Source organism: Chrysochloris asiatica, unplaced genomic scaffold (genome assembly GCF_000296735.1).
Source record: "Chrysochloris asiatica unplaced genomic scaffold, ChrAsi1.0 scaffold00050, whole genome shotgun sequence".
NCBI lineage: Eukaryota > Metazoa > Chordata > Mammalia > Afrosoricida > Chrysochloridae > Chrysochloris > Chrysochloris asiatica.
The window spans coordinates 12,074,424-12,099,170 of NW_006408568.1; the positions used below are offsets into that span (position 1 = coordinate 12,074,424).

At 42.8% G+C, this 24,747-nt stretch overlaps 1 protein-coding gene across 2 annotated transcripts in view; it reads left to right on the forward strand.

Moving 5' to 3' along the window:
* TUBA8 (tubulin, alpha 8) overlaps window positions 1-17,587 on the forward strand; it is an 18,787-nt gene extending 1,200 nt beyond the window's left edge. The window contains exons 2-5 of one of the 2 annotated variants that reach the window (XM_006862729.1): window positions 11,410-11,632; window positions 13,138-13,286; window positions 14,627-15,307; window positions 17,240-17,587. In XM_006862729.1, the coding sequence (XP_006862791.1) occupies window positions 11,410-11,632; window positions 13,138-13,286; window positions 14,627-15,307; window positions 17,240-17,533 (1,347 nt within the window). In that variant the 3' untranslated portion in view covers window positions 17,534-17,587. Of the gene's footprint in view, window positions 1-11,340; window positions 11,633-13,137; window positions 13,287-14,626; window positions 15,308-17,239 lie in introns of those variants that run through there. The other variant, XM_006862728.1, reaches the window with a different exon arrangement.
* The last annotated feature ends 7,160 nt before the right edge of the window (window positions 17,588-24,747 follow it).

The following is a 24,747-nucleotide window of genomic DNA, read 5'->3' on the forward strand; positions in this document are numbered from 1 at the left end:
GGTAGGGGTTGGCTGTCACACAGTCCAAGGTCAGTTCTGGGCACTCTTGCTCCAGGTGTCTGTGACAGAGCAGGCCAGTCGGAAACTTCCCCTCCTCCCCTGTTCATTTTGGAAACTGCCCAGAACCTTATTCTGGCCCTCCTTCTGCTGCTACTAGTTTCGGTCTGTCCAGCACCCTCTCCTTCTTGAAAAACATGGATACCTTGGGGAGAGTAGCCAAAGGAAACCAATTTTGCCTGAGATCCCCCTAGTGTGCGGCCACAGAAGAAACCCAGAGTGGGGAGTTCGGAATTTTGCTCTGCTCTGTTCTGTTGCTAGCTGTGTGACTTCAGTGAAGTCACTTAACTTCTCTGGACTATTTTTTCTCATATGGCAAAATACAAATGTTTAAGGTTCCACTTAGATGACAAAAGGATATATACCCATATTTGTATATTATATATTAAACTTTATATAATAGAAAATTTCAAGTACATACAAAAGTAGAACTAATGACACAATGAATCTATCTATCTATCTATCTATCTATCTATCTATCTATCTATCTATCTATCTATCTACAAGGAGCTCTGGTAGCGCAGTGGTTACGAATCGGGCTGCTAACCTCAAGGTCGGAAGTTTGAAACTACCAGCGGTTCAGTGGGAGAAAGATGAGGCTTTCTGTTCTGGTAAAGATTTACAGCCTCAGAAACCCTTTGCAGGGTTACTATGAGTAGGAACCAACTCCACAGTACTTAACAACAACAACAAATATATATGCATCACCAATTTGAATAACTGCCAACTTATAACCAATCTTGTTTTATTTATTGTCTTTAACCTCTTTCCTTATTACTTTGAAGCAAATCCTACAGATTTGATATTTGAAATTTGTATTATTTGGCATGTAGCTAGTGGTTTATAATTTTCAAAGTGCTTTCCCTGGCATGTTTTAATTTTGACCTGAGCATTGTAATGGCTTAGAGTGGAGCCTAAAGGAGGTTGACAGAGGTGCCAAAGATCCTCCTCCATTCCTCTGAGAAAACTTTGATGTGCATTCAGTATGGAAGTTTCTGAAAGTATCTGGTAAATACAATTTTTATACAGTGCAACCAGATTTTAAATGCTAAAAATGTTGGGTGTTTAGAAAGAAAATATTTTTAAAAAATACTTTATTGTGAACTGAATGAAGGTTTACAGAGCAGATCATCAGTTTTACATTCAACAAATCATACATTTTGTTTCATTACAATGATTGCAGTCTTCTCTATGCACCATCAGTTAATATTATTTACCTCTATTTCCTTTAACTCCTCCATGTATTTCCTGCTACCTTTATCTTTTCTCTGCCAACTTCTCTCTTGTTGTATATTGTTTGCCCTGTCACCCAAGTTACCATGTGTCTACCCTCTTGGTGTTGTTATTAAGTACTGTGGAGTCGATTCCGACTCATAGCAACCCTGCACAGGGTTTCCGAGGCTGTAAATCTTTTCGGGAGCAGAATGCCTCATCTTTCTCCTGCGGAACTTCTGGTAGTTTCGAACTGCTGACCTTGTGGTTCACAGCTCAAATCGTAACCACTACACTATCAGAGCATCTACCCTCTAGCTGTGAATAATTCCCTCCTCCCATCTCACCGCCTCCAGTAACCATCATAGAATGTTACATTTAGCAAGAAAATATTTTCTTAACTTTTTAGAGCAGTGGCCTCATACAATATGGTTGAATATTTTAAAAAGAGAATAATATCCTCTATTTATTTCGAAATACTGAATTTTGTATGGTAGGCTTAGCGCCATTACTTGTGTGCAAAGTATTGTTAGATGTGTGTGAACATCTTCAGTTAAACATTTCCCTAGTCTTTTAAAAAATTCCTTGACTCCTTCCTGTAAGGTTACAGTGATATGTCTACGAATCTAGATCCAAAGAACCACACCCAAAGGAAGTCTTTACTTCCTACCACAGGTTAAGTTTCAAGCAGCTATCCCCTATAATCCCCTTGCCCTGAGTGAGGTGGGGGTGGGGATGGTGGGAAGCTGCCTCTGTGTTAGGTAGTAGAATTAGAGTTGTCATTGCTGCAGGATTGTTGGTAAGACGTTTTCCTAAAGCCAAGTAATCCCATCTTCTCTCACTGTTCGTCTTGTCAGCAGCCCTCCTGGGAACTGAGACTTTTATTGGGAAGTGGTATGGAGAACACTGGCCAGGTGGCCCAAGCCAAGCCCATGCCAATGATGGCAGGCCACAGAGAAAGTGTTTGTACTTTATGGGGAGGTGAGAACATCTGCAACACAGCTTCCTTAAGTCCATTGGGAAGCTGGGGAGCATGAATCTAGTCTAGGCGGGAATAGGTATCAAACTGAACCAAAGAGCCATGGCTGGGGGTGAATTGGACACTGCTTCATGTCCCCCTGGTCCTCTGCCATCTGTCCCTTTGTAGGCAAGCATGACTGAACTTTGCAGCGTCATTATATACCTTCTAACCTGAGGGCACGAAGTGGGGCTTTCAAGGGACTGCAAGATACATCCTATCTTCCCATCACCCTGAGGCCATTGGGTCCATAGTTATGTGCAGGGGAGCCACCCTCTGTAACAGAGCTCCCTCACATGGGGATCTGGGGGTGAAGACACTGGGCCTTTGAGGATGAATTGATGAGTTTTGATAGGAACCTGCAGGCCCAGGTCAGGCCCAGCAAGAGGGAGGTTAATACTATTGCTGAATGTCTTCTATGAAGGGGCTCCTGAGTGACTATGAAAGGAAGACAAAAGTTAAAAATGAATTCTAAATAAATAAATAAATTCTGAGTAAAAAATAGCTAGTGAATGCAGGGCCCAGGATAGGGGTTGGATGGAAGGAAGAGAGGTACTCTTGATGGCAGGAAGTGGACTTAGTGTTTATTTTTTTAACCTCCTTCGCCCCCAGGAGACCAGCAGCGCTATCTGCAGCCTTTGTGGCTAGCATCTTGCCTGTCTGTGTCCCCCTGTTAGCACTTCCTCTAGATTAATGAGCTATGGAAGAGAATGGAAAAAGGAGTAGGCATTGTATGGTGCTGGTGTGGCGCTGTAGGATAATGTTCTGGACCTCAAGGTTGGCGGTTCAAACTCATCAGCCACTCCTTGGAAACCCTATACAGGGTTGCTATGAGTTGGAACCAACTCAACAGCACTTAAACAACAATTGTATGTATTGGCTTAAATTTCCTTACTATCTCCTGTCCTTGCCCTAATGTCAGCTAAAGCAAAAGAGCCTTAAACATCAGAATACCCCTTATGCTGGAAATCATTAACAAACAAAAGGGCCCTGTCATTCCTAAAGTTGGCCTCGTGCCTGCCCTATTGTTACCCTAACTGCTGTGCATATAAAATGAGCCTGCATTCACTGATGCTAATTCAGGTCAACTTTTTGTTCTTGCTGTTTTTGGCTTATCATCTATATTCTTTGTTCTGAGCAAAGATAATGCAAATGATCTTTCATGAATCACATTAGTTCATACCTTAATTATCTCTCTGTAGCATTGTGAATCTATGATTTTACTTGTCATCTTAGCCTAGGTCCTAAAAATATATGTGATTTATAATCCTAGCCTGACAACTGGCTATGATTTGGTGTAATAATATGCTTCCCAAAAGCAAGCCCCTATCTACCTGCTCCTTGTGACATTTGGCCTTACAGGTGGTCACGTGGATATGGAATGGTCTTGTCTTAGGTTTTCATCTGGCATACACGAAGACCATCTCAAGCAACCAACCCTTTTCCCAGTTAATATGCCAATTTTACTGTTTTGTGGTACTTTGAGATGATTGTAAAAGCTGCCAAAACCTTTGCTACAGAGGAGAGTGATAAGCTGATCTTATTAGTCCACTGAGAGCACAGCACAGCAAAGCAAAGCAAAGCAAAGCAAAGCAAAGCAAAACAAAACAAAAAGACTAAGAAGAAAGTAGAAAAAAGATAGTAATATTGATAAAAAGGAAGGTTTTTTTTTTTTGCAGCCATGTTAGAAAAGGCCTGCAAGTTCTAGAATTTCCTTTCTTGGTGTTCTGCAAAGCACAGACTCTCTTCTCCATGGAGGATGGCTGTAGGTGGCACAGATGTCTCATCTGCTCTGTCCTTCACAAGCCTACATTCCACTGAGCAGTCTGTGGGATGTGTCCCAAATTTTCTGCCTTAGGCCGATGTTCATAGTGCTTATGCCACTTAAAATGTCCTTAGTTCGTCTCTGCATATCCAGATTCTTCAGGGTCTCTCCAATAGTCCTCCTACAGGAGATTAATCTAGAAGATGTCTAAAGGAGAAAACTCTAATTGCACTCTTAGGCAACAGCCACATTGTGAAATAGATCCTGTTTCATTCCAATCACCTCTGTATTTATTGAGCACCTGCTATGGTCAAGCACTGTGTTTGATGCTTTGCTTTCAGTGAGTAAAACAAGTGCTTCCCTGCCCTCAAAGAGCTCACTCTCTGCTATGAAAGCCAGACAATCTAATATGGTGTGACAAATGCAGTGATAAGGACGAAGAAGGGGATTGTGGGAGTATGTAGCAGGGGCCTCATACTGGTCCTTGGTCTTCCAGACTTCTTATTTTTTTGGGGTGAAACTATATACAGATGAAGATGCACCATTTTAACAATTTCTACATATACAATTGGTTATATTCTTCAAGTTGTACCTCACTCTTTTTTTGTTTCTTTTGTTGTTGTTGAGAACATACACACAAAAAAAACAGATACCAATTTAGCCATTTCTCCCTGTGCAGTTCGGTGACATTGAACCATACATATAGAACAACCTCCTTATCCTCCTTTTCTGAGACGCTCTCCTATTAACATAAACTCACTGTGCCCTAAGGTTCCTTTCTAATTGTTTAAGTTGCTGTTACCACTTGGATCCCATAGCGAGGGTTCTTAAAAGAACTTAATTCTCAACACAGACATTATTTTTACTAATTAAGGTAGACTATTGTTTGGTTTTAAGAAGACTTCAGGGGATAATTTGGTTTAAGGTTTAAAGGTTATCTTAGGGCAATCGTTTCAAGGGTTCATCCAGCCCCCATAGCTCCAAAAAGTTCTCTCAGATTTCTTAAAGGAAGACATACTGAACAGATTGAAAGCAAGACCTGAAAGAGGAATAGGAGTTAACTCAATACCTTTCAATTGCCTTCTTACATGTAATGACACAATAAATATTTGTCATGGGATGAACAGAGTAGGGAACTTTTACAGTTATCCTGGTACTAGGTAGTCTATAAGAGCAGGTGTCATTCTGTTCTTGAGGAAAGGAACTCTGTCTCCCTCAGCTTCATTCCCTGGGCTGCTGAGAGTGAGGCTTCACAGGGTCCCAGTGGCACTGAAGTAGCCTGAGTTCTACCAGACCAGATGGAAAATAGCACAGCGAAAGGGAGAAATCATGTGAAAGAAAGCATGAGTTCTGTTGGCAAGAGAGGGGAAATCTGAAATATGAGTTGGGAGCAAACATGAGACTTAAATATCTTCTGCTGGGTCAGCTTACCCTTTGTACACCCCTCACTCCCCACCTACACACACTAGCCCTGAGAAACAGGTTACTGGCTCTATCAGGAAAGGGTGACCTATTTTCAAAGAGGCTACCTACCACACTCAGGTGTGGGCTGGAAGACCTGGATTCTGGTGCAGGCTCTTGCTTGCAGAACTGTGCAATCTTGAAGCTGCCCTTTTACCTCAGGAACCACATCATTTCTAGTTATAAAATAGTGGAGGAGAGGATAATATTAGGCGATTTCTGAGACTGTTTCAGCTAAAACATCATCTCTGATGATGACAAATAGATGGACTTTCTTAGACACTGAGCACTCTGCCTCTTAAGGTTATCAACACTACTTCTGCTCTGCTCATCATGATGGCTCCGGCAGGCAGATGGGGGCAGTGACCAAGCAGAGGGTAGCTGGAGAAGGCCACCCCAGTGTTGGGAGCAGGTGCAAAAGACATGTTGCAGTGGAGTGTTGAGGACATGCTGAGACCTCAGAGCTCCATGAGGACTCATATAACTTCTAATTTCCCTTGTGAGTTCTTCCTGTAATGTTAAGACCCTTATTTGCCCTCATGAAGTAGACTCTCAGTAAGTGTTTGCTGAGTAGATGACTAAGTTAGATGAAACAGAAAAAGCCTGGGTCCTAAAGATAGGTAATGGTTTGTGGAGTCACTTTTCCTGCTCTTCTGTTTACTTCCTGTAACTTTCGATGTTGTTTCTGCTGTTATTAGCATGAAAAATTCCAAAGCAGAACTGCATAATGTTATCTATAGGCCCATCATCTAGATTTAATCATTATTAGTTGTATTTTTGAGGGGTCATATTTGCTTTGACTGATGTTTTTGTTGAAGTATTTTACAATAAAACATGAGGGAGCTTCAAAAGTTTGTGGAAAAGTGCAATGAGAAGATAATAGAATTTTTCCATGAAGCCCCCTTGTACAGACAACATGACAGCTTACCACAAATGCTTCAGGATACAACCCTAAAAAAGTGACATTTTCATATTTAACTCTAATTTCATTATTGCATCTAACAAAAGCAATCAGTCTCTCTATGTGTCCCCCAAATGTTTTGATTTAGAATTCAGTCCAAGTTCATGTATTTATATGTGGTTGCTACATCAATTTTCTTTTAATATACATACTCCCTTTCACCACCCTTATTTTTTCATGAATTAGAAAGATTGGGTAAGTTGCCCTGTATAATGTTCTTAACTTCTGGATTTATTTTATTGTTTCCACATGATGTTAATTCGTTTGTACTGCTAATCTCTGTGTTTTCTCTAAATTGGAAATCAAATCTAAAGGGACTAATAGATGAAGGGTGATTGATTCTTTTTGATGATCTTTGTATATCTATCATGCTACCTCAGATCAGGAGCCCTTAATTTCTGATTGCCTTACTACTAGTGATATAAAGATTGATCATGTTAGGCTAGTGACAACTGGAGACTTCAATTGACACTGGACTGCTAACTGCAAGTTCAGTGGCTCAAGTCTATCAGTGGCTCCTTAGAAATCCTGTACAACGTCATTGTAAGTTGGAACTGACTCGACTGCACTTAACAATAACAATCAACTAATTAACTAGATACTGTAATATGGCGCTGGATTCCTGGTGTGGCACTGTAGGATAAGCACTGGACTGTTAGCCACAAGGTAGATGGTTCAAACCTATCAGCCACTCCTTGAAACCCTTATACAGAGTCACTATGAGTCAGAACTGACTTGACGGCACTTAACAACAACATAATATGGTACTATTTCTTAATGTGTGATTTCTCCTACAACTCTTTTTTTTTTTTAAAAGAGCTTTCCCCGGGCTGTTTAGATGGGGAGAAATGCCATGTTCCATGTTCCCCCACCCACCCCCAGTGGTTCTCTTTTTAAATAACAGTAGGGATTTGTGGATTTTCATATATCCATCCTGTTTCAATTAACTACTGTCATTATTTTTTTGATGCTCAGATTGTCTCATTTTTGGCAGTGGGAGCCTCTTCAAACTGTGATTTTTGACATCATTCCAGTCCTTGCTTTCAGGCATTATAAGATGTTCCAGGCTCCTCTTGCACATTCCCTATGCCAGACCCTGAAACATCTCTTTTTCCAAGGAGCCCTGGTTCCTGTTAGTGGGTAATAGCACAGAGAAGCTTTCCTTTTCTTGTGACTGCTGTAGTCATCTTTGACTTTTGAGAGCATCTATGAGTCTGCAAATAATTTGACTCTATTGTATAGTTTAAATTACTCTTGCGATTTCATTTGACATGGAAAATAGCTTTTCCTAAAGTGTATGCTTGTGTGTGTGGTGGAGCATGGTGGCTCCATATGATAAGCACTGGACTTCAGACAACAAGATTTGCAATTCGAGCTCACCAGTCAGCCACTCTGCGAGAGAAAGATGAGGCTTTCTGCTCCCACAAAGATTTACAGCCTTAGAAACCTGATACAGAGCCACTATGAGTTGGAATGAACTCGAAGGCACTTAACAACAACAACAACGCGCGTGTATGTGTATGTCTGTGCGCTTCAGAATGAGAGTAAGAGACCGAGAGAGTCAAAGAGACATTTTGTCTGTGAAGGCTGACACATTGGCGTGTTGGTATGAGATTACAGAGGAGCATCCAAAGAAGCTAAAAACACTGATAATCACTTTGCTGGTGACACTCAGGCTCCCAAGAGCCTTACTTTTCCTCCCAGCACATTTGATATTCCTGAGGTATCACTTCATCTTCCTTGAAGAGGTCAGAGTGTTCCAGACAGGAGGGCAGACTGTGAACCAAACACCATAGATAAGAACTGGAGGGAGGTTGGAGGGTAATGGTGATGGTGGTTATTGTGATCTGAAGTCAAGGCCCCGAAGGCTAAGGGTCAGAAGGGATGCCCTCACTTGGAAGTAGAATATGTGTGATTGGGCACCTTCCCCAGTCCTCTGTAATATCCCCTCTGCTTTGGACACCTCTCTCAGAAGACACAGCTACATGCTGGATGTGTGGTCTGGGTCAGTAATGCACTGGTTGTGGGCTGGTTCCTGGGTGTAGAACAGATTTTCTTAGATTTGAATTGAGTCCTAAGATGGAGGCAAAGAATTAGACTCCATAATGAAGGTTACTTTCCACATGCATGTCTTTCAGGTGGAGAATAGAGCAGCATTTGATTGACTATGATACAGTAGTATCATAATGTAATTTTCAGGTAGAGAATACAGCCGGATTGGACTATGATCCAGTAATATCACAACATAAATAGTAGCTGTAAAGATAACAACAATCATGACTAAGCCCTTTGTAACTTAAATGCAACAACTCATTTAATTCTGACAAACACCCTATCAGGGGGTACTCTGATTTTCAGATAAGGAGATGTTAAGTGACTCAGCCAAGAACACACACTAACTTAATCAAGAAGGCAGGATTTGAAACCATTCCCTAGCCACCAAAAAACCCATTGCTGTTGAGTTGATTCTGACTCACTGAGACCTTTGGGTGACCAAAATGGTTTGCACTTGGCTGCTAACCAAAAAGTTGGCAGTTGAAATCAATCTAGAAGTACTGCAGAAGAAGGGCTTGGTGATCTATTTCATAAAGATTGTTATTGTATACCATTGAGTCAGTTTTGGCTTATTGTTGCTGTGTGCTGTTGAGTCTGTTCCAAATCATAATGACCCTGTACGGGGCTTCCAAGAAGCAGCTATTGAGTTTGAAATCACCGTCCTTGTGGTTCAAACCAACCTGGCGGTCCAGGACTTATCCTACAGCACCACACCAAGACTCCTTTTGATGTATAGTGGTGGTGGTGTGCTGTGGAGTCGGTTCCAACTCGTAGCAACCCTATGTAGGTTTTTCGAGGCTGTAAATCTTTATGGGCGCAGAGAGCTTCATCTTACTTCTGTGGAATGGCTGGTAGTGTCAAACAACTGACCTTGAGGTTAGCAGCCTGACTTGTAAACACTGTGTTACCAGATTTGGCGCATAGCAACCCTAAATGACTGAGTAGAATTGTCCTATAGGATTTCCTAGGCTATAATCTTTATGGGAGCAAATCACTAGGTCTTTTCTCCTGTGAAGCTGTTGGTGGATTCAAACCACTGACCTTTCAGTTAGCAGTGAGTAATTAGCCATTGAGCCACCAGAGCTTCTTCCATAAAGATTACAGTTATTGAAAACCCTTAGCCCTGGTATGGAGCTGTAGGATTAGGCCAATCAGAAGGGCGGCAGTTCAAACCCACCAGCTACTCTCAGAAACACTACACAAGGTTGCTATGAGTTGGAACCAACTCGATGGCACACAACACTGAAGCCTCTGTATCGTACAGTTCTGCTCTGAAACACACAAGGTTGCCATGAGTCAGTATCTACTAGAAGCAAACTGGTTTGATTTCTGGTTTTATGGTTTCATCTGCCCTGAAGGCAGGAGCTGTGTATCACTCAGCTCTAGCATAAAGACAGGTGCAGAAGAGGCACTTAGTTGTAAAACTGAATTTGGGAGCTACAGGTTCTGACACCTCTGCTGACCTGGGTTCAGACAACCTTCAAGTTTTCAGGAGTTCCAGACTCTGATGTGGGTTGCTGCTTCCTGCCCACTGGAGGCTCTGCTACTAGTTTAGGTTACATGGAGCTGGGAAATGCCACGTCAGGTCATGAGTAAGAATGGAAACTACAGACTAGCCACGTGTTTCCCTGTTGGGCTCTGTTGGGCATCTCAGGCACAGAGCCACCCGTGTGGTCCACAACTTCCTCAGAGCTGGGTGTGTGGGTAAGGGTGGTGATTCCATTGTTCCAGCAAGATTTCATATATGGGTGTGTACACCCCCCCACACACACCACTTATAGACACACCTTACACACCACCCTAAGTTGTTAGTACTAGGACCAATCAGGTAGTTGTGGCCTCACACCAGAATAACAGAGAGATAAGGTCACTCAAAAAAGGTCAGCTTTATTTAACACTTGGCCTGACAGAGGCAAGGGGAAGGGTTGTGGTGGCTATAAAGGTTTTCCAATTTCTCAGTTCAGGAAGAGCTCTCATGCTGATATGCCACCAGTTCTGTCTTATTCCTAGATTTGTAACCCCAGCACTAAGTCACCCATTATACATACTCCTTCTGTAAGTGTTCAACTGCTGTCTACGACTCCACTCGGAGACTGCGATGTGTGTGTGTGGTGTCACTGCTGTCTAGGAAAGTTAGGGGCTAGGCTTGAAGAAAGGAGCCCTGGTGGTGCACTGGTGAGTTGCTCAGCTGCTAACTGAAAGGGATTAGTGGTCTGAATCCACTCAGTGGCTTTGTACAGGGTTTCTGAGTTATAGCTGGTGGGGGAAAAAAGAATGGAAATCTTTTCCCATAAAGATTACAGATGCAAAAATAATCCCTATGGGGCAGTTCTATTCTGACACACTGGGTGTCTATGAGTTGAAATTGACTGTAAAACACATGGACACAACAACACCCATGAAGACAAATGCTGACAGTGCATTGCAGTGAATTTAGGTCTAATTTCTGCTGTTGCCATGGACCCTTCTATTGACCTTCTGATTCAGGCCAGCAGTCTATGGGTTTACATTAGCTCCCTATTTCCCCTGTGTAGTTGCCTTCTTTTTCCTTTCCTAGGATAAGGGTTTGACCTTGGAAAACCACTTTTAGAGCAAACCACAGAATTATGTTGTCTTTGGAGCCGAGTCTTGGTTCAGATGCATTGGGGACTGTTCACTTGACATCTGCGACACCATCCGACTCTGGGGGATACAGGCTATGTTTGTAATCATAACACTAACGACACCCATTATACATACTTAGTATAATGCATGGCTGGAGAGATGGCTTTCCGGAAGCTGAATATTAAGTGGAAACATCCTCAGATGGGAGGGATGTAGGGGACAGGCATGGCTGGGGACCAAGACCTCTCTGACCTTGACTGCTCTCTCCCCCCACAGCGGGAATGCATATCAGTCCATGTGGGTCAAGCAGGAGTTCAGATTGGCAATGCCTGCTGGGAGCTCTTCTGCTTGGAGCACGGCATCCAAGCTGATGGAACCTTTGGCATCCAGGCCAGCAAAGTCAACGACGATGACTCTTTCACCACCTTTTTCAGTGAGACTAGCAATGGGAAGCATGTGCCCCGGGCTGTCATGGTAGACCTGGAACCTACTGTTGTGGGTGAGTATGGGATTGGTCTTGTTACAGGTCCACAACACGAAAGGTAGAAGCTTTGGTCTAGGAGAACTAAGGAAGAGAGTCTCCAATGGAGGTACCAGTGGCTGAACTAGAGCTCCCTGACTTTAGTCAGTTTTTTTGGGGGTCTACACAGTTCGATGGCACTTAACAACAACAACAACAACACAGTCTTGGGGAATCTCACAATAGGGATCAAGGATCTCTGCTACCCCATTATAGCTCTAACCTACGAAGAACAAAATGTCTTTAGCTTAAAACCTTCAGGGAAAGACTGAAATTGCTAAGATTGTTACTAAATACTAAGTGTATACAAAATAATTTTAGAAATGATAAGAAGCTCCCAAGGGGCCAGTTCACCTAAAGCATAGGTTTCTAATTCTAAATAAATGAGGTTTGTCCTCACAGATCTGGTATAACCTTGCAATCTCTTAGACCCAAAATGGAATAGCAGCAGGGATGTACTCTTAACCTCCAGGGGTGGCTGTAGTCCTAGAATGAACCTCTTTTGGGGTGTGGAAAGCAGAGGGATTCTGATTTGTGTCTGGTTGTTTCTTACTGCTCTGCCCCGTCCCTTCCTGCTTCCCCAGTCCTTCCCTTGGGTCTGACCTTGGATCAACTCTCAGCTCAACATCAGGATTTCCTCAGTTTCAAGGCTGGCTCACCAAGCAAGGGATGGACAAGTTCCTCATAGATGTTTGGGAAAATGCCTGCAGTTAGTTTCTAGGGGTGACTGACTATAGATACTCCACTCTCTGGATACTTTGCACACATGTAGAAAGCGCTGGTTGCCCTCCCACGCTGCCACACAAAGGGTGCCTTCTGAAGAGGGACTGTGGAGAGGAATGAAGTTGGGGCCTGGAGCATATTGATCACCCACATGGCCAGCAAGCCCCTTGGCAGCCTCTCTAGTGTTCCTCCTCCTCTAGAAACCTGGGATGCAGTTTGCTTCCGAGTCATTCCAAAATATCTCTAATACTTGATATGTGCATATGTTATTGCCACCTTGGGATGGAGGTGAGGGGTGGGACAAGTCCTGGGACAGAGTAGGATCTAGGGAGACCACCCTGAATCTATCTCTTTATCCCTAGAACATTTTTATACAAGTAAAATTGGGTTAACTTATTGGCATCAAGAGTAACTTTGAAGCATGAAAAAAAAACAAAAAACTAAACTAAAGGGAAACTTTGAGGGGTCAAAGTGGAAAGAGAGAGAGGCATTTAACTTTGGTGAGCTTTATAAACTTGATCCAGCGCACCAAGCAGTTGGCATCTCATTGCCTAGCTGAGCCACAGGCTCTGTGTGCCTATGTGACCCTGGCCTTCTCTTAGTCCTTTGCGGGTGGATTGTAATGGCTTTCTAATTTCATCTCAGCTGAGCTTTGCAGATGGAGGAAATGGAGATGCAGAGCATGTGGTATTCCAATGGAGAGGGAGGCTTCTCCCCTGGATACCAGGTGGTAAGACCTCACAACCCTCCTTTCTTGGCAGATGAGGTTCGGGCAGGAACCTACCGCCAGCTCTTCCATCCAGAGCAGCTGATCACAGGAAAGGAAGATGCAGCCAACAACTATGCCCGAGGCCACTACACGGTGGGCAAGGAGAGCATCGACATAGTGCTGGACCGCATACGCAAATTGGTAAGTGCCAAAAAGAGCAAAGGACTTGGTGAGGCAGGCTGGAGTCAAGAGGCTTGGCTTTATACCTCTCTGAATACGTGATTCACTAAGGACTTGGAATTTCTGCCGTGTTCTGTAAGATACATAGGGATGGTGCCCCTTCCTCCACCTGAGCATCGTGGACTACCCTACAGGCCAATGACCAATTAATACTTATAATACTCCAGGTTAGTATCTGAGGAAGATTCCAGATATAAGGAAGGCTAAGTTTTGCTTGCTGGCAGCATAGGTGAACAAAGCATTTAACTTGTAAGAGAAGAGAAAGAGCGTGTATATTTGAATATTTAACACATGCCAGGAATGCTATATATTCCTTCATTTAATCCTCTTAATGTTGTTGTTGTTATGTGCTGTGGAGTCAGTTCCGACGCATAGCGACCCCGTACAGGGTTTCCAAGGCTGTAAATCTTTATGGGAGCAGAAAGTCTCATTTTTCTCCAGTGGAACAGCTGGTAGTTTCAAACTGCTGTCCCTGAGGTTCACAGCCCGATTCGTAACCACTATGCTCCAAGAGCTCCTTAATCCTCTTTATAAGGATATGAAGGGAGTCTTTCCCCTGTGTTATACAGATGAAGAAATTAAAGGCCCAAGTGGTTCAATTATTTAGCCTGAGTTACACAGCTAGAAAGTGGCAGAGTTAGGACATGACCCAGGTTGGTCTGAGCATAAACCTCTGAGTTGTAGGTTGAATCATTTCATCTTATGGTCTCATTTCATAATCACAGCAGCCTTATGACTCTTTCTTTATGTTGTCTCCATTTAACCAAAAACATGGAGAAGTTAGTAACCTGATCAAGTTTTCACAATTGGAAAATGGAACGACTGAGATTAAAACTCAGATTCTGTGACCCCATTTGTATTGAGATTGGTACTGAGCTACCTTCCAAGGTTGGACTGAGATGTGGAGATCAGTCAGGAGTTTCTATGAATTCAAATTAGAAGGGTGGGTGGCAGAACTGTGCAGGGAGTTGGGTCTCTCAAAAGACAAATACTCAGACCACTGTGGTTCTGCACTCACACCTGGTTTAACGAAGCCACTGCGCTGAAACCTTCATGTACCTAGAGATATATATCTATTGTATGGCATGTGCAAATGTATGCATGTCATGTCTACTCCATACTTAGACCTTGCCAGATCAGTGCATATTTTCTTATTCCTTCAAGGCTGTATTGATTTCACCCACATAAAAATGTTGAGGAATGGGGTGGGGCAGATTGAATGGGTTGCTTAGTTTTGTCTATGTGGAGCTAGACCCAGAAACTTGCCTTCATGGTTTCTTCTCATGTTCTCCTTTCCCCAGACGGATGCCTGCTCTGGCTTGCAGGGCTTCCTGATCTTCCACAGTTTTGGTGGGGGCACTGGCTCTGGGTTCACTTCTCTGCTGATGGAACGCCTCTCCCTAGATTATGGCAAGAAGTCCAAGTTAGAGTTTGCTATCTACCCAGCTCCACAGGTGTCCACTGCGGTGGTAGAGCCCTACAACTCCATCCTGACTACCCATACAACACTGGAACATTCAGATTGTGCTTTCATGGTAGACAATGAAGCCATCTATGACATCTGCCGCAGAAACCTTGACATTGAGCGCCCTACCTATACCAACCTCAACCGTCTCATTAGTCAGATCGTGTCCTCCATTACCGCCTCTCTCCGCTTTGATGGGGCCCTCAACGTGGACCTCACAGAGTTCCAGACCAACTTGGTGCCCTACCCCCGCATCCACTTCCCACTGGTCACCTATGCACCCATCATCTCTGCCGAGAAAGCCTATCACGAACAGCTCTCTGTGGCTGAGATAACCAGCTCCTGCTTTGAGCCCAACAGCCAGATGGTGAAGTGTGACCCCAGACATGGCAAGTACATGGCCTGCTGCATGCTCTACCGGGGGGACGTGGTGCCCAAGGACGTGAATGTTGCTATTGCTGCCATCAAGACCAAGAGGACTATCCAGTTTGTAGACTGGTGTCCCACAGGCTTCAAGGTGAGAGGTTATGATTTCAGGAGAAGATGGACAACTAAAGAAAATCTGGTCATTCTTGCAAAAATAATCAAGGCAGTTTTAGAAAAATGGAGTTTGTTGTTGTTTTTTTTCTCCTTCTTTTCAAGTGAAAACAAAACAGCAAAATAAGCTATTAGAACAGGTTGTTGTTGTTGTTGTTGTTGAGTGCCATCGAGTCAGTTCCGACCCATAGCAACCCTGTACAGGGTTTCCGAGGGTGTAAATCTTTACGGGAGTAGAAAGCCTCATCTTTCTCCCGCGGAGCGACTGGTAGTTTCGAACCGCTGACCTTAAGGTTCACAGCCCGATTCATAACCACTACGCTACCAGAGGGGAAAAAGAAAAATGAGAGACCTGTGAAGGTGGTGGTGGTGGAAATTAACAAAAAGTGGAAGTCCTCTTGTTCTGTTTTAAGCTGAAGCTCTGGGAGTCCTGTCCCGAAAGAGAGATAATGTAGCACTAACATCTTAGGCTGCATTCCAAGAAGCACATGCCATCAGGTAGATGTTGTTGAACTTCATCCTCTTGTATCTTCCCCAAGGATGTTTATCCTCACTTGACTCTAATTAAAGAACCCTCCTGCTCAGAGAAGAGACTTGGCTCCAGGCACAGGCTTTATGTCTGCTGGTCAGTGTATGTGATTGGCAAAGTTTATATTCATTGCCTGTCTCCCTCTCAGCCTTTGCCCCCTTTTCAACATCACCCTCTTCCACCAATATTTGCCTGAGCCTTTGATTCACTGCCTACTTGCTGTTAATCTCGCTTACTCAAGAGGATGCACATTTTAAAGCCATGAATTTTAGAGATTGGCAAGTAAGAAATGGTGGCTTGGGTAGGAGAAATATTTTGAGATAGTGTCATGGTTCTGTGTCCCATAATTAATAGCACATTTTGCCACCCTGGTTCTGGTTTAGAGTGACCCTGTATAGGGTTTCTGAGGCTGTAAATTTACGGGAGTAGAAAGCCTCACTCTTCTTCCACCAAACAGTTGGTTGTTTTGAACTGCTGACCTTGAGGTTAGCAGTCCAACTTGTAACCACTATGGTACCAGAACTCCTTTTTGTCACCCTAGACTTGTGGTATCCTACAGTTCCTGGGGTTGGTTTGTATTTGGATTATATGTCTGTGGGTAAGAAGGTTGAGTTCTAGGATGGAGTTCCACTAAGCTTGGGTTGGCCTGGTTGTCCCAGCTGTGGTTACTAGAACTTGGGAAGCTGGCTTCTTCAGTCAAGACCTTTTACCAATTTTATTTAATGGGAGTAATTTTCTCCCAAGAAGCCCCATTCCTCAGAGACACAGGGCCTGGTTAACACTACTACCATCCCTAGGACCTACTGGGCCATTTTGTTTATTGCTTTGGAAATACTCTCATGACCTTTTAAATAACCTCTACCATTGTCAGAGAAACTTCCCTAAATTTAATCGCAGCATAATTAAAAGGAATTTCAAATGATCATCTGGGAAAAATGAAGCTTTAGGGTAATTTCAAGTCTAGAAATTCATTTGCCTGTAACAGTGTCTTCCCTTTTAAACATAGACATACAATGCACACCTTTCCCTTAGTAATGATATTATTCATTACCCTGTCTACTTGAAGCACCCCACTAGCATTTCTACCATTTTCAGATCTATAGTTCTCCTTTCTTCCCCAACGCTGACCCTTGAATTTGCCTGTATCCAATCCCACGCACTTGTGCTTTTTCTTCAACATTCACACCTCTCTGCCTGCCTGCTTCCCCAGCCTCTGGTTTCCTCTTTTTACCTTCTGTTCTATAGTCTAATTCTACACTCATGATGTGGCCTTGTTAGCACACCATTGGGACCAAGATGCCTGTCTAGAGGAGCCACTACCCAGCTCTCCTGTGACTGATTTGCACCTTCCTCTGTTGCCCCTCCTTTCTCTCTGTTCCTCAGGTGGGTATCAACTATCAGCCACCCACTGTGGTGCCTGGAGGGGACCTGGCCAAAGTCCAGCGGGCTGTCTGTATGCTGAGCAACACCACAGCGATTGCAGAGGCCTGGGCTCGCCTGGACCACAAGTTTGACCTCATGTATGCCAAGCGGGCCTTTGTGCATTGGTATGTTGGAGAGGGCATGGAAGAAGGAGAGTTTTCTGAGGCCAGGGAGGACCTGGCTGCCCTGGAGAAGGATTATGAAGAAGTGGGAACTGATTCATTTGAAGAAGAAAATGAAGGGGAGGAATTTTAAATAGACATGCTCCCTTTGGCTGTGTCTCTTTATTTATGCTGTTTCTGTCAAAGCATTCCAAGAGGAACTAGTCTAACAGACCAGACTTCCAACCTCCAGGTGACTTCTGGGCAAAAATGGAGGCTGAGTCCCAGCAATACCCTTCTTTAGGTCATAGCAGTTTTATGCCAGCAAAGAAAATGAGGGTCCTGCAAAAACCATGTGGGGGCCCATGTCTGACTTCCTCTGGCTTCACAAGGGGGAAAGAGAATCAAATTCAATCTAAGCTCAAAGCTGATTCCTATGAAGCGGAGGTCAGACATGCCTCCACTCTAACTCTACAACTTTTTTTCCCTATTCTGACACCAACCATTCCTCCCACAGCACTCTCTGCTTCACATCTGGGTTCCACAATCCATTGCAATGGTCACACAGAACTAACAGCAATACTCAGGACTATGGGGTTTATTAGGGAAATGAACAGGGTATACAATTCAGGATCAGAAACAACGCAGGGAGAAACAGTTCTCCAGTCAAGAATGCCTCTTGTCTGCCATATTGCAGGCACACCTCACTTTTGTTTTTGGCCTCTCAGCCGTGTGGTCCCACAGCCTCTGCCCTGCTCTGGCAAGTGTTACCAAGCTCTTTTAGTGAATCTATAAGGACACATCCTGCAATCCAGCCTCCTTCACACAGCTTTCCTCAGTCTATGGGCCTAGATGCCGACAGCTGCTCCATGTCACTGCCTCTGCCACCGCCTCTGCAGTCGCTGCTCTCCTAACCGGGATCTCACACTCCACTCTAGCTCTTCTTTCTTGATGGTCCTGGGATCATCTCTTTCTGCTTCTGAGGGAGCTCCTTTTAAACCTAGCAGGGATGGCAAAACTAACCAATCTGTCTTAGAGTCCTGTACACCTTATTTGCATGGCCTCATCTAATCTCTTGATGGGAATAATGAAGATGTCAGATGGAAAATCCATATCAAGTACATTCAAGGTACCACAGGATTCCTGTCTCTGGGTTAGACTGAACACAAGTTATACATGAGGAGGTGTAATCAGAAGTTTTAATTTCAACTTGAACTGGATTCAACCCAAACCCAGCTTGCTGACTGGGCAATGGCAGAACAATTCGGGGAAAGGAAAGATCTAGGAGCAGGGAAGGTTTTTGGTGGGGTGTTGGCAGAACTTTACATCAACGTGTCTAGATCTTATCACATATTCATTCATCACTATGAGTATGCACTATGTGCTAGGCACTGTTTTAATAGAAAATAGCAATAGATAAGCCAGACAAACTCCTTGCCCTTGTAAATACAAAGGAAACCGTTTCAAATAATAAATGATAGGAAGGAAAGACATCAATGAAGAGAGAAAATGTCTTGGATGAGTGTCCATTTAGATTGGATGATCAGAGAAGGCTTCTCATGGAGACCTGAATGGCAGGAAAGAGCCACCAAGTGAAGCTCTGGAGTCAGCAGATCTAGAACAGATGTTATGTGACAGTGAGTTCCAACTCATAGAGATCCTATAAAGGGCTTCCAAGGAGTGGCTGGTGGATATGAACTGCTGATTGTGAGATTCAAACTGACATTGTGGTTCAGTACTTATTCAACAGTGTCACACCAGGACGCCACCTTGGACACAGGGAAGAGCAAATGCAAAACAGATGTGGAAATGTAAGAAATGCGGTTGATACCCCAGATACTGTCTCTGTTCCTCTTGGTTATGAGGTCACCAATGAGTTATCATGAGTGCTTACCAACAAACACAAGAAATCCAATCTGTACTCATTTTAGCGAGAGTGAGGTTTTCTTTATTCAGTTTTGCAAAATCAGATACACAGACACCAGGCATGGCCAGCTCGCAAAGAATTTTATTCCCCAGTCTTGAGAAAGACCTTCCCCCAGTTCCTCTTGACTGAATACTATGGGGTTAACAATCTATCCTGGACAGCACCTACTTGTCCTTGATTTTTTCATTTAAAGTTAGTTTTCCTCTTCCCCGGGAGCTTCCCCTATTTTCTTGATGGGTGTATTCTTAAAGTTTCTAGTCAAACAATTCTCTCCCTTTCTGTGAGATTCCTTTGTTATGCTCGCCTGCTATCCCCTGGATGCCCCTCAGTCCCGAAGATGGACCATCCTAAGAGTTATTTCTCACAGTAACAAGTCTGGAGTGTCTGAAGAACAGAAAGGAAGTCAGTGGGACTGGAGGATGGTGAGAGATGAAGAGATGAGACTCGAAAGTTAGGCAGGGGACAGTATTTCCACCTGTAGAGTCCATGGTGTAAGAATTTTAGATTTTTTTTCTAAATGAATGGAAACCTTTGGAAAATTTTAAGCAGAGTTTCTACTGTGAAGGCAGGTGCTTTATCTACACTGAGCTAGGTGCTTGATAAACCTTGTGTCCTCCCAACAAACTCAAAAAACGAATATTCTCATTTTATAGATACAACAGGCATAGAAAATCTGAGATAGTAAGAAGTGGACCTCAGAAAGCAGGGCCACCAATTGTATTCATTTGTCTACCCAACACTGTTTTGATCCCTTGCCTTTTGTGCCAGGTCCCAACTGTTGCCTCATAAAAGGAGAAATGAAGAGAAGCAACAATTTGATACATCATTTACATAGGGGAGGAAGAGCTAGAATTTCTAGCCCGTGGCTCTGGAAGCATTTTAGGAATAATCAAAAGGCTGTTCTAAAACTGCTAGTAAGATACACAGGGATGGGTCCATAGTAGGTCCCAAGGTGCGACACACACACCTCTTCGATTTCAGCTGACTTTCCTGAAATCTTTCTATTCTATATTCTCTGAAATCCCTGAGAAAAATAGAATCTAATGGGAGTTTAGGCAAAGAGTGACACCAATCACTTCTAGAGGATTGTTTTCAGGGAGACTATATTCTTGCTCTTTTTGAAGATTGTTGTTGTTGTGAAGTGTCGTCGAGTTGGTTCCGACCCATAGTGACCCTGCATAGGGTTTCCGAGGAGCAGATTATGATGTTTAAAAAAAGTAGCTTCCAGAGCTACTACTGTCCATTGTGACTTCATCCCTATACCAAGTTCCTAAGTGTCTGTGAGGACAAGCTTGACTGGGACAGACAGTGGAGCCAGGCTGCTCCTTCCCCAGAGTCACCAGAGGCCACATGGGGAGGAGTGACAAGGTGTCCCTCCATCCCTCCCAGCCAGGAAGGTGTCAGTGGAAACCTACCTAGTAGGTGAACTGAACTGTTCAGCGGTAACAAGATGAGTCACAAGTACTTCCTGTGAATACACCTTTTTGTGCAGTTTTGACTTAAGGAATTATGTTAATGTTTGACATTTCAAAATACATAAGACAAGGATGGGGAAAAAAACATGACATCACATCATACACAAACATTGTATATAAAATGAGTAGCATAACCACAAAGCCCAATGCCATCAGGCCAAGTCTGACTCACAGTGACCTTTTAGGCCAGAGTGGAGCTATTCTCTCGAGTTTCTGAAGCTATAAATCTTTATGGGTATAGATAGCCTTATCTTTCTCCTGAGGAGTTGCTGGTAGGGTTGAACCACTGACTGTGTGGTAAGTAGCATAACCACATACAGGAGAGAGAGAAAAAAAAATCTCATCCAAGTAATTTTGAACCAATTTTTTACAAAAAGAATCACAAAGAAATCTTGAACTTTAGTAAGTTTGCTGTGGGTAGTAGCATGGGTGTAGCTTTTCTGAAGTGTTTGTGTGTGTGCATGCATGCATTATCAGACTGAGCTAGGGTTCTTACTGTGGAAGAATGGAGATATCATTATGCAATGGAATAAAGCAAGCAATAACTCTGTAGTATTGGGTTGAAATTGGAAGTATCAGTGTGAACACATTTAAAAATTCTAAATAAGAGTCTATTTCTCAGCTCTGTCTGTGGAAATAAATTAGAATCATTGACACCTCAGTAATAATGAGAGCACTTAGATCTTGGTTCTTGGTTTCTAGAAACCACACCTCTCAAAAAGGAACCATGACTCTTTTGCAGAAATGGATAATTTCAAGGCTGAGGCAATAAAACTAGAGGATGAACCCAAAACATTTGTGTGTCAAAAGGCAAGGCTGGGCCCCAGAAATGGTGGGAAACATGTCATAAGGTTAAGGTTCCCATGGGCAAACCTTAAACCACAAATTCATAAACCACATGGAGTAAAAAAGGACCCTTCATCCCTGGTGATACTAAGAAATGAAAAGAGAGCAGAAGAACAAGCTCTTCTTTTTAGTAGAAGGCCAACTAATGTAGGAGGACGACCACTGAAAGGACAGATAATATTAGACTTCTCTGACAAGCAGGCCTCTACATGGAAAACATGCTTGAAGCAAATTTTAAAAATAGCAAGCCTCAGAAAAGAAGGAAGGAAGGATGGGAGAGAGGGAGGGAGGGAGGAAGGAAGGAAGGAAGGAAGGAAGGAAGGAAGGAAGGAAGGAAGGAAGGAAGGAAGGAAGACATAATATACATACATACATATATCAATTAAATGGAAACTTTAGAGATGAAAAATACAATAATAAAGTAAGCTCACTGGATTCTGGAAGTAACAAAGTGCTTCCAAAATATGACAACAATAATGGATATGTAAATGGTTGGGGACAAATGAAAGGGTTCCCGATGGACAAAGCTGGAACAATTTGAGCGGCTAAATAAAACAGTAGAAGATTAAATCCAGAGTATAATGACGTCCTGGTGTGGTGCTGTGGGTTAATGCACCAGACTACAAAGCTATTTTAACTACAACGTTGGTGGTTCAAGCTCACCAGCTGCTCCTTGGAAACCTTTTACTGGGTTGCTATGGGTTGGAACTGACTTGATGGCACTTAACAACAACAACATAATATAAAGATTCATGAGTTTATATTAAAATAAATGAACAATTGAATAAATAAATAGGAAGAAGAGTGAAATATCCCCTGCAGAAGAATTCCAAACGATTTAAGTAGCAACTTTGCGCTCAAGGAGTTGTCTGTTGCTGTTAAGTGCTGTTGAGCTCGCTCCTACTCACAGCAAACCAGTATAGAGCTTCCGAGACGAGACTGTTGATCTTTGCGGGAGTAGAAAGCCTCAGCTTTCTCCGGCAGAGTGACTGGTAGGCTCGAACCACTGACTTGGTGGTTCAAAGTTCAGTGTGTATCCTACTGAACCACTATGCTCCTCACCCTTAAGGAGGAAGAGCATAAATTCCATTCCTTTATTTGTGCTGTGCATAGTAACTTTCTTCAAAGAATATATAGAAAGGATAGAAAGAGGAGAAAAGAGGAACTTTCTGGCATAGAAACCTGAAAAATATGACCTTAGTCATGTGACCCAAATGAAAACTAAGGATAATGTGAATGCTTACTGTCATTTGGTGAAAATGCCACCTTCACCTCTGTGGTCTTCCTCTCTAATAATCCTCAGAAAAACATCAGAAAAGTCTCTGGTATTTTACAAAATACCTGACCGGTATCAAACCAAAATCAAACTCACTGCTGTGGGGTCAACTCACAGACCTTGTAGGACAGAGGAGAACTGCCCCCTGGGGATTTCAAGGCTGTAATCTTTGCGGAAGCAGACTGCCACATTTTTCTTCCTCCCTTTCTGTAAGCAGTCTGAAGTTTAGCTCACTGTGTTACTCTGCAAACTGTCCAACTAATAAGAGGAGCCTAAGGAAACATGAGGATGACTGTAATGGGATCCTGGAACTAAAAAAGGGAATTGAGTAAAAACGAATGAGATATGAATAAAGTATAAACTAAAACCAAATTCACTGTCATCCAATAAATCATACAGAGCTGCCAGGACAGAGAGAGCTGCCCACTAGGACCCACAAGCCTGTGAGCTTTTCAGAAACGCACTGCCACATCTTTCTCTCATGAAGTGACTGCTGGGCTCGAATGGAAGCACCTTTTGGCTAGCAATCCAATACTTAGCCTATTACATCACCAGGGCTCCTTTATTAGACATAGACTTTAGGGACCTACCTAACAGCAAAGACTGAAATAGAAAACTTGAACAGATCTACAAGAAAAGAAGAAATTGATCAAGTCTTTTAAAAACTCCCAACAACAAGGATGTGTATGATGATCCCACCAAAAAAATACCAACCAAAGAAGTCTGGACCCAGATGGTTTTACTGGTGAATTCTACCAGGCTTTCAGAGAAGAAATGACACCATTTTACTCAAATTATTCCAGAATATAGAAACGAATGAACAGTTCCTGAATTCATTTCATGAAGTGAGCATAACCCTGATACCAAAATCAGGCAAAGACATCACTAAAATAATTATAGACCAACATCTTTCATGAACATTGATGCAAAAATTCTCAACAAAATCCTAGCCAACAGAATTCAGCAACATATTAAAAAATAATACATCATAACCAAGTAGGATTCATGCCAAGTATGTAGGAATGGTTCAATAGAAACACATTCAATGTAATCCACCACATAAAGTAAAAAAAAAAAACACAACAAAACATGATTAAAATAAATTGATGCAATAAAAACATTTGACAAAACCTAAATATACACTTTAGTTAATAATATATATCAGTACTGGTTCATGAGTTGTTGTGACAAATGCAACATATTAATGTTGTTAAATGCTGACTCATAGCAACCCTGAATAGGGTTTCCAAGGAGCAGCTGGTGGGTTTGAACTGCTGACCTATTGGTTTGCAGTCCAGTACTGATCCTGCAGTGCCACACCAGGAGTCAACCATATTAATAAGATGTGGTGCTGTAGGATAAGTACTCGACCACAAGAGTGGTTTGGACCACAAGGTCGGTTTGAACTGTAAGGTTGACAGTTTAAACTCACCAGCTGCTCCTCAGAAACGCTATGCAGGGTCACTATAAGTTGGAACCGACTCAATGACACTTAACAACAACAACAACAATAAGAGACTCTGGTTGTGGGAACTCAAAGTACATTGTCTGAAGTGGTTCTCAAAGTTAGGAAAATAAAGCTTTAAGACAATTAAAATTGCATCAATTTAAAATTTCCTAAATTTGGTAATAATTGCACTGAGGCATACATTCTTATCAATGGAGAAAAGATTGAAATTGTCAAGGACTTCATTCTTCTTGAACCAACTGTCAACATTAATGGAATGAGCAGTCAAGAAATCAAATGATGTATTGCATTACGCAAATCTGCTGCACAAGACCTTTTTAAAGTGTTGAAGAGCAAAGATGTCAGCTTGAGGACTAAGGTGCGCCTGACCCAAGCC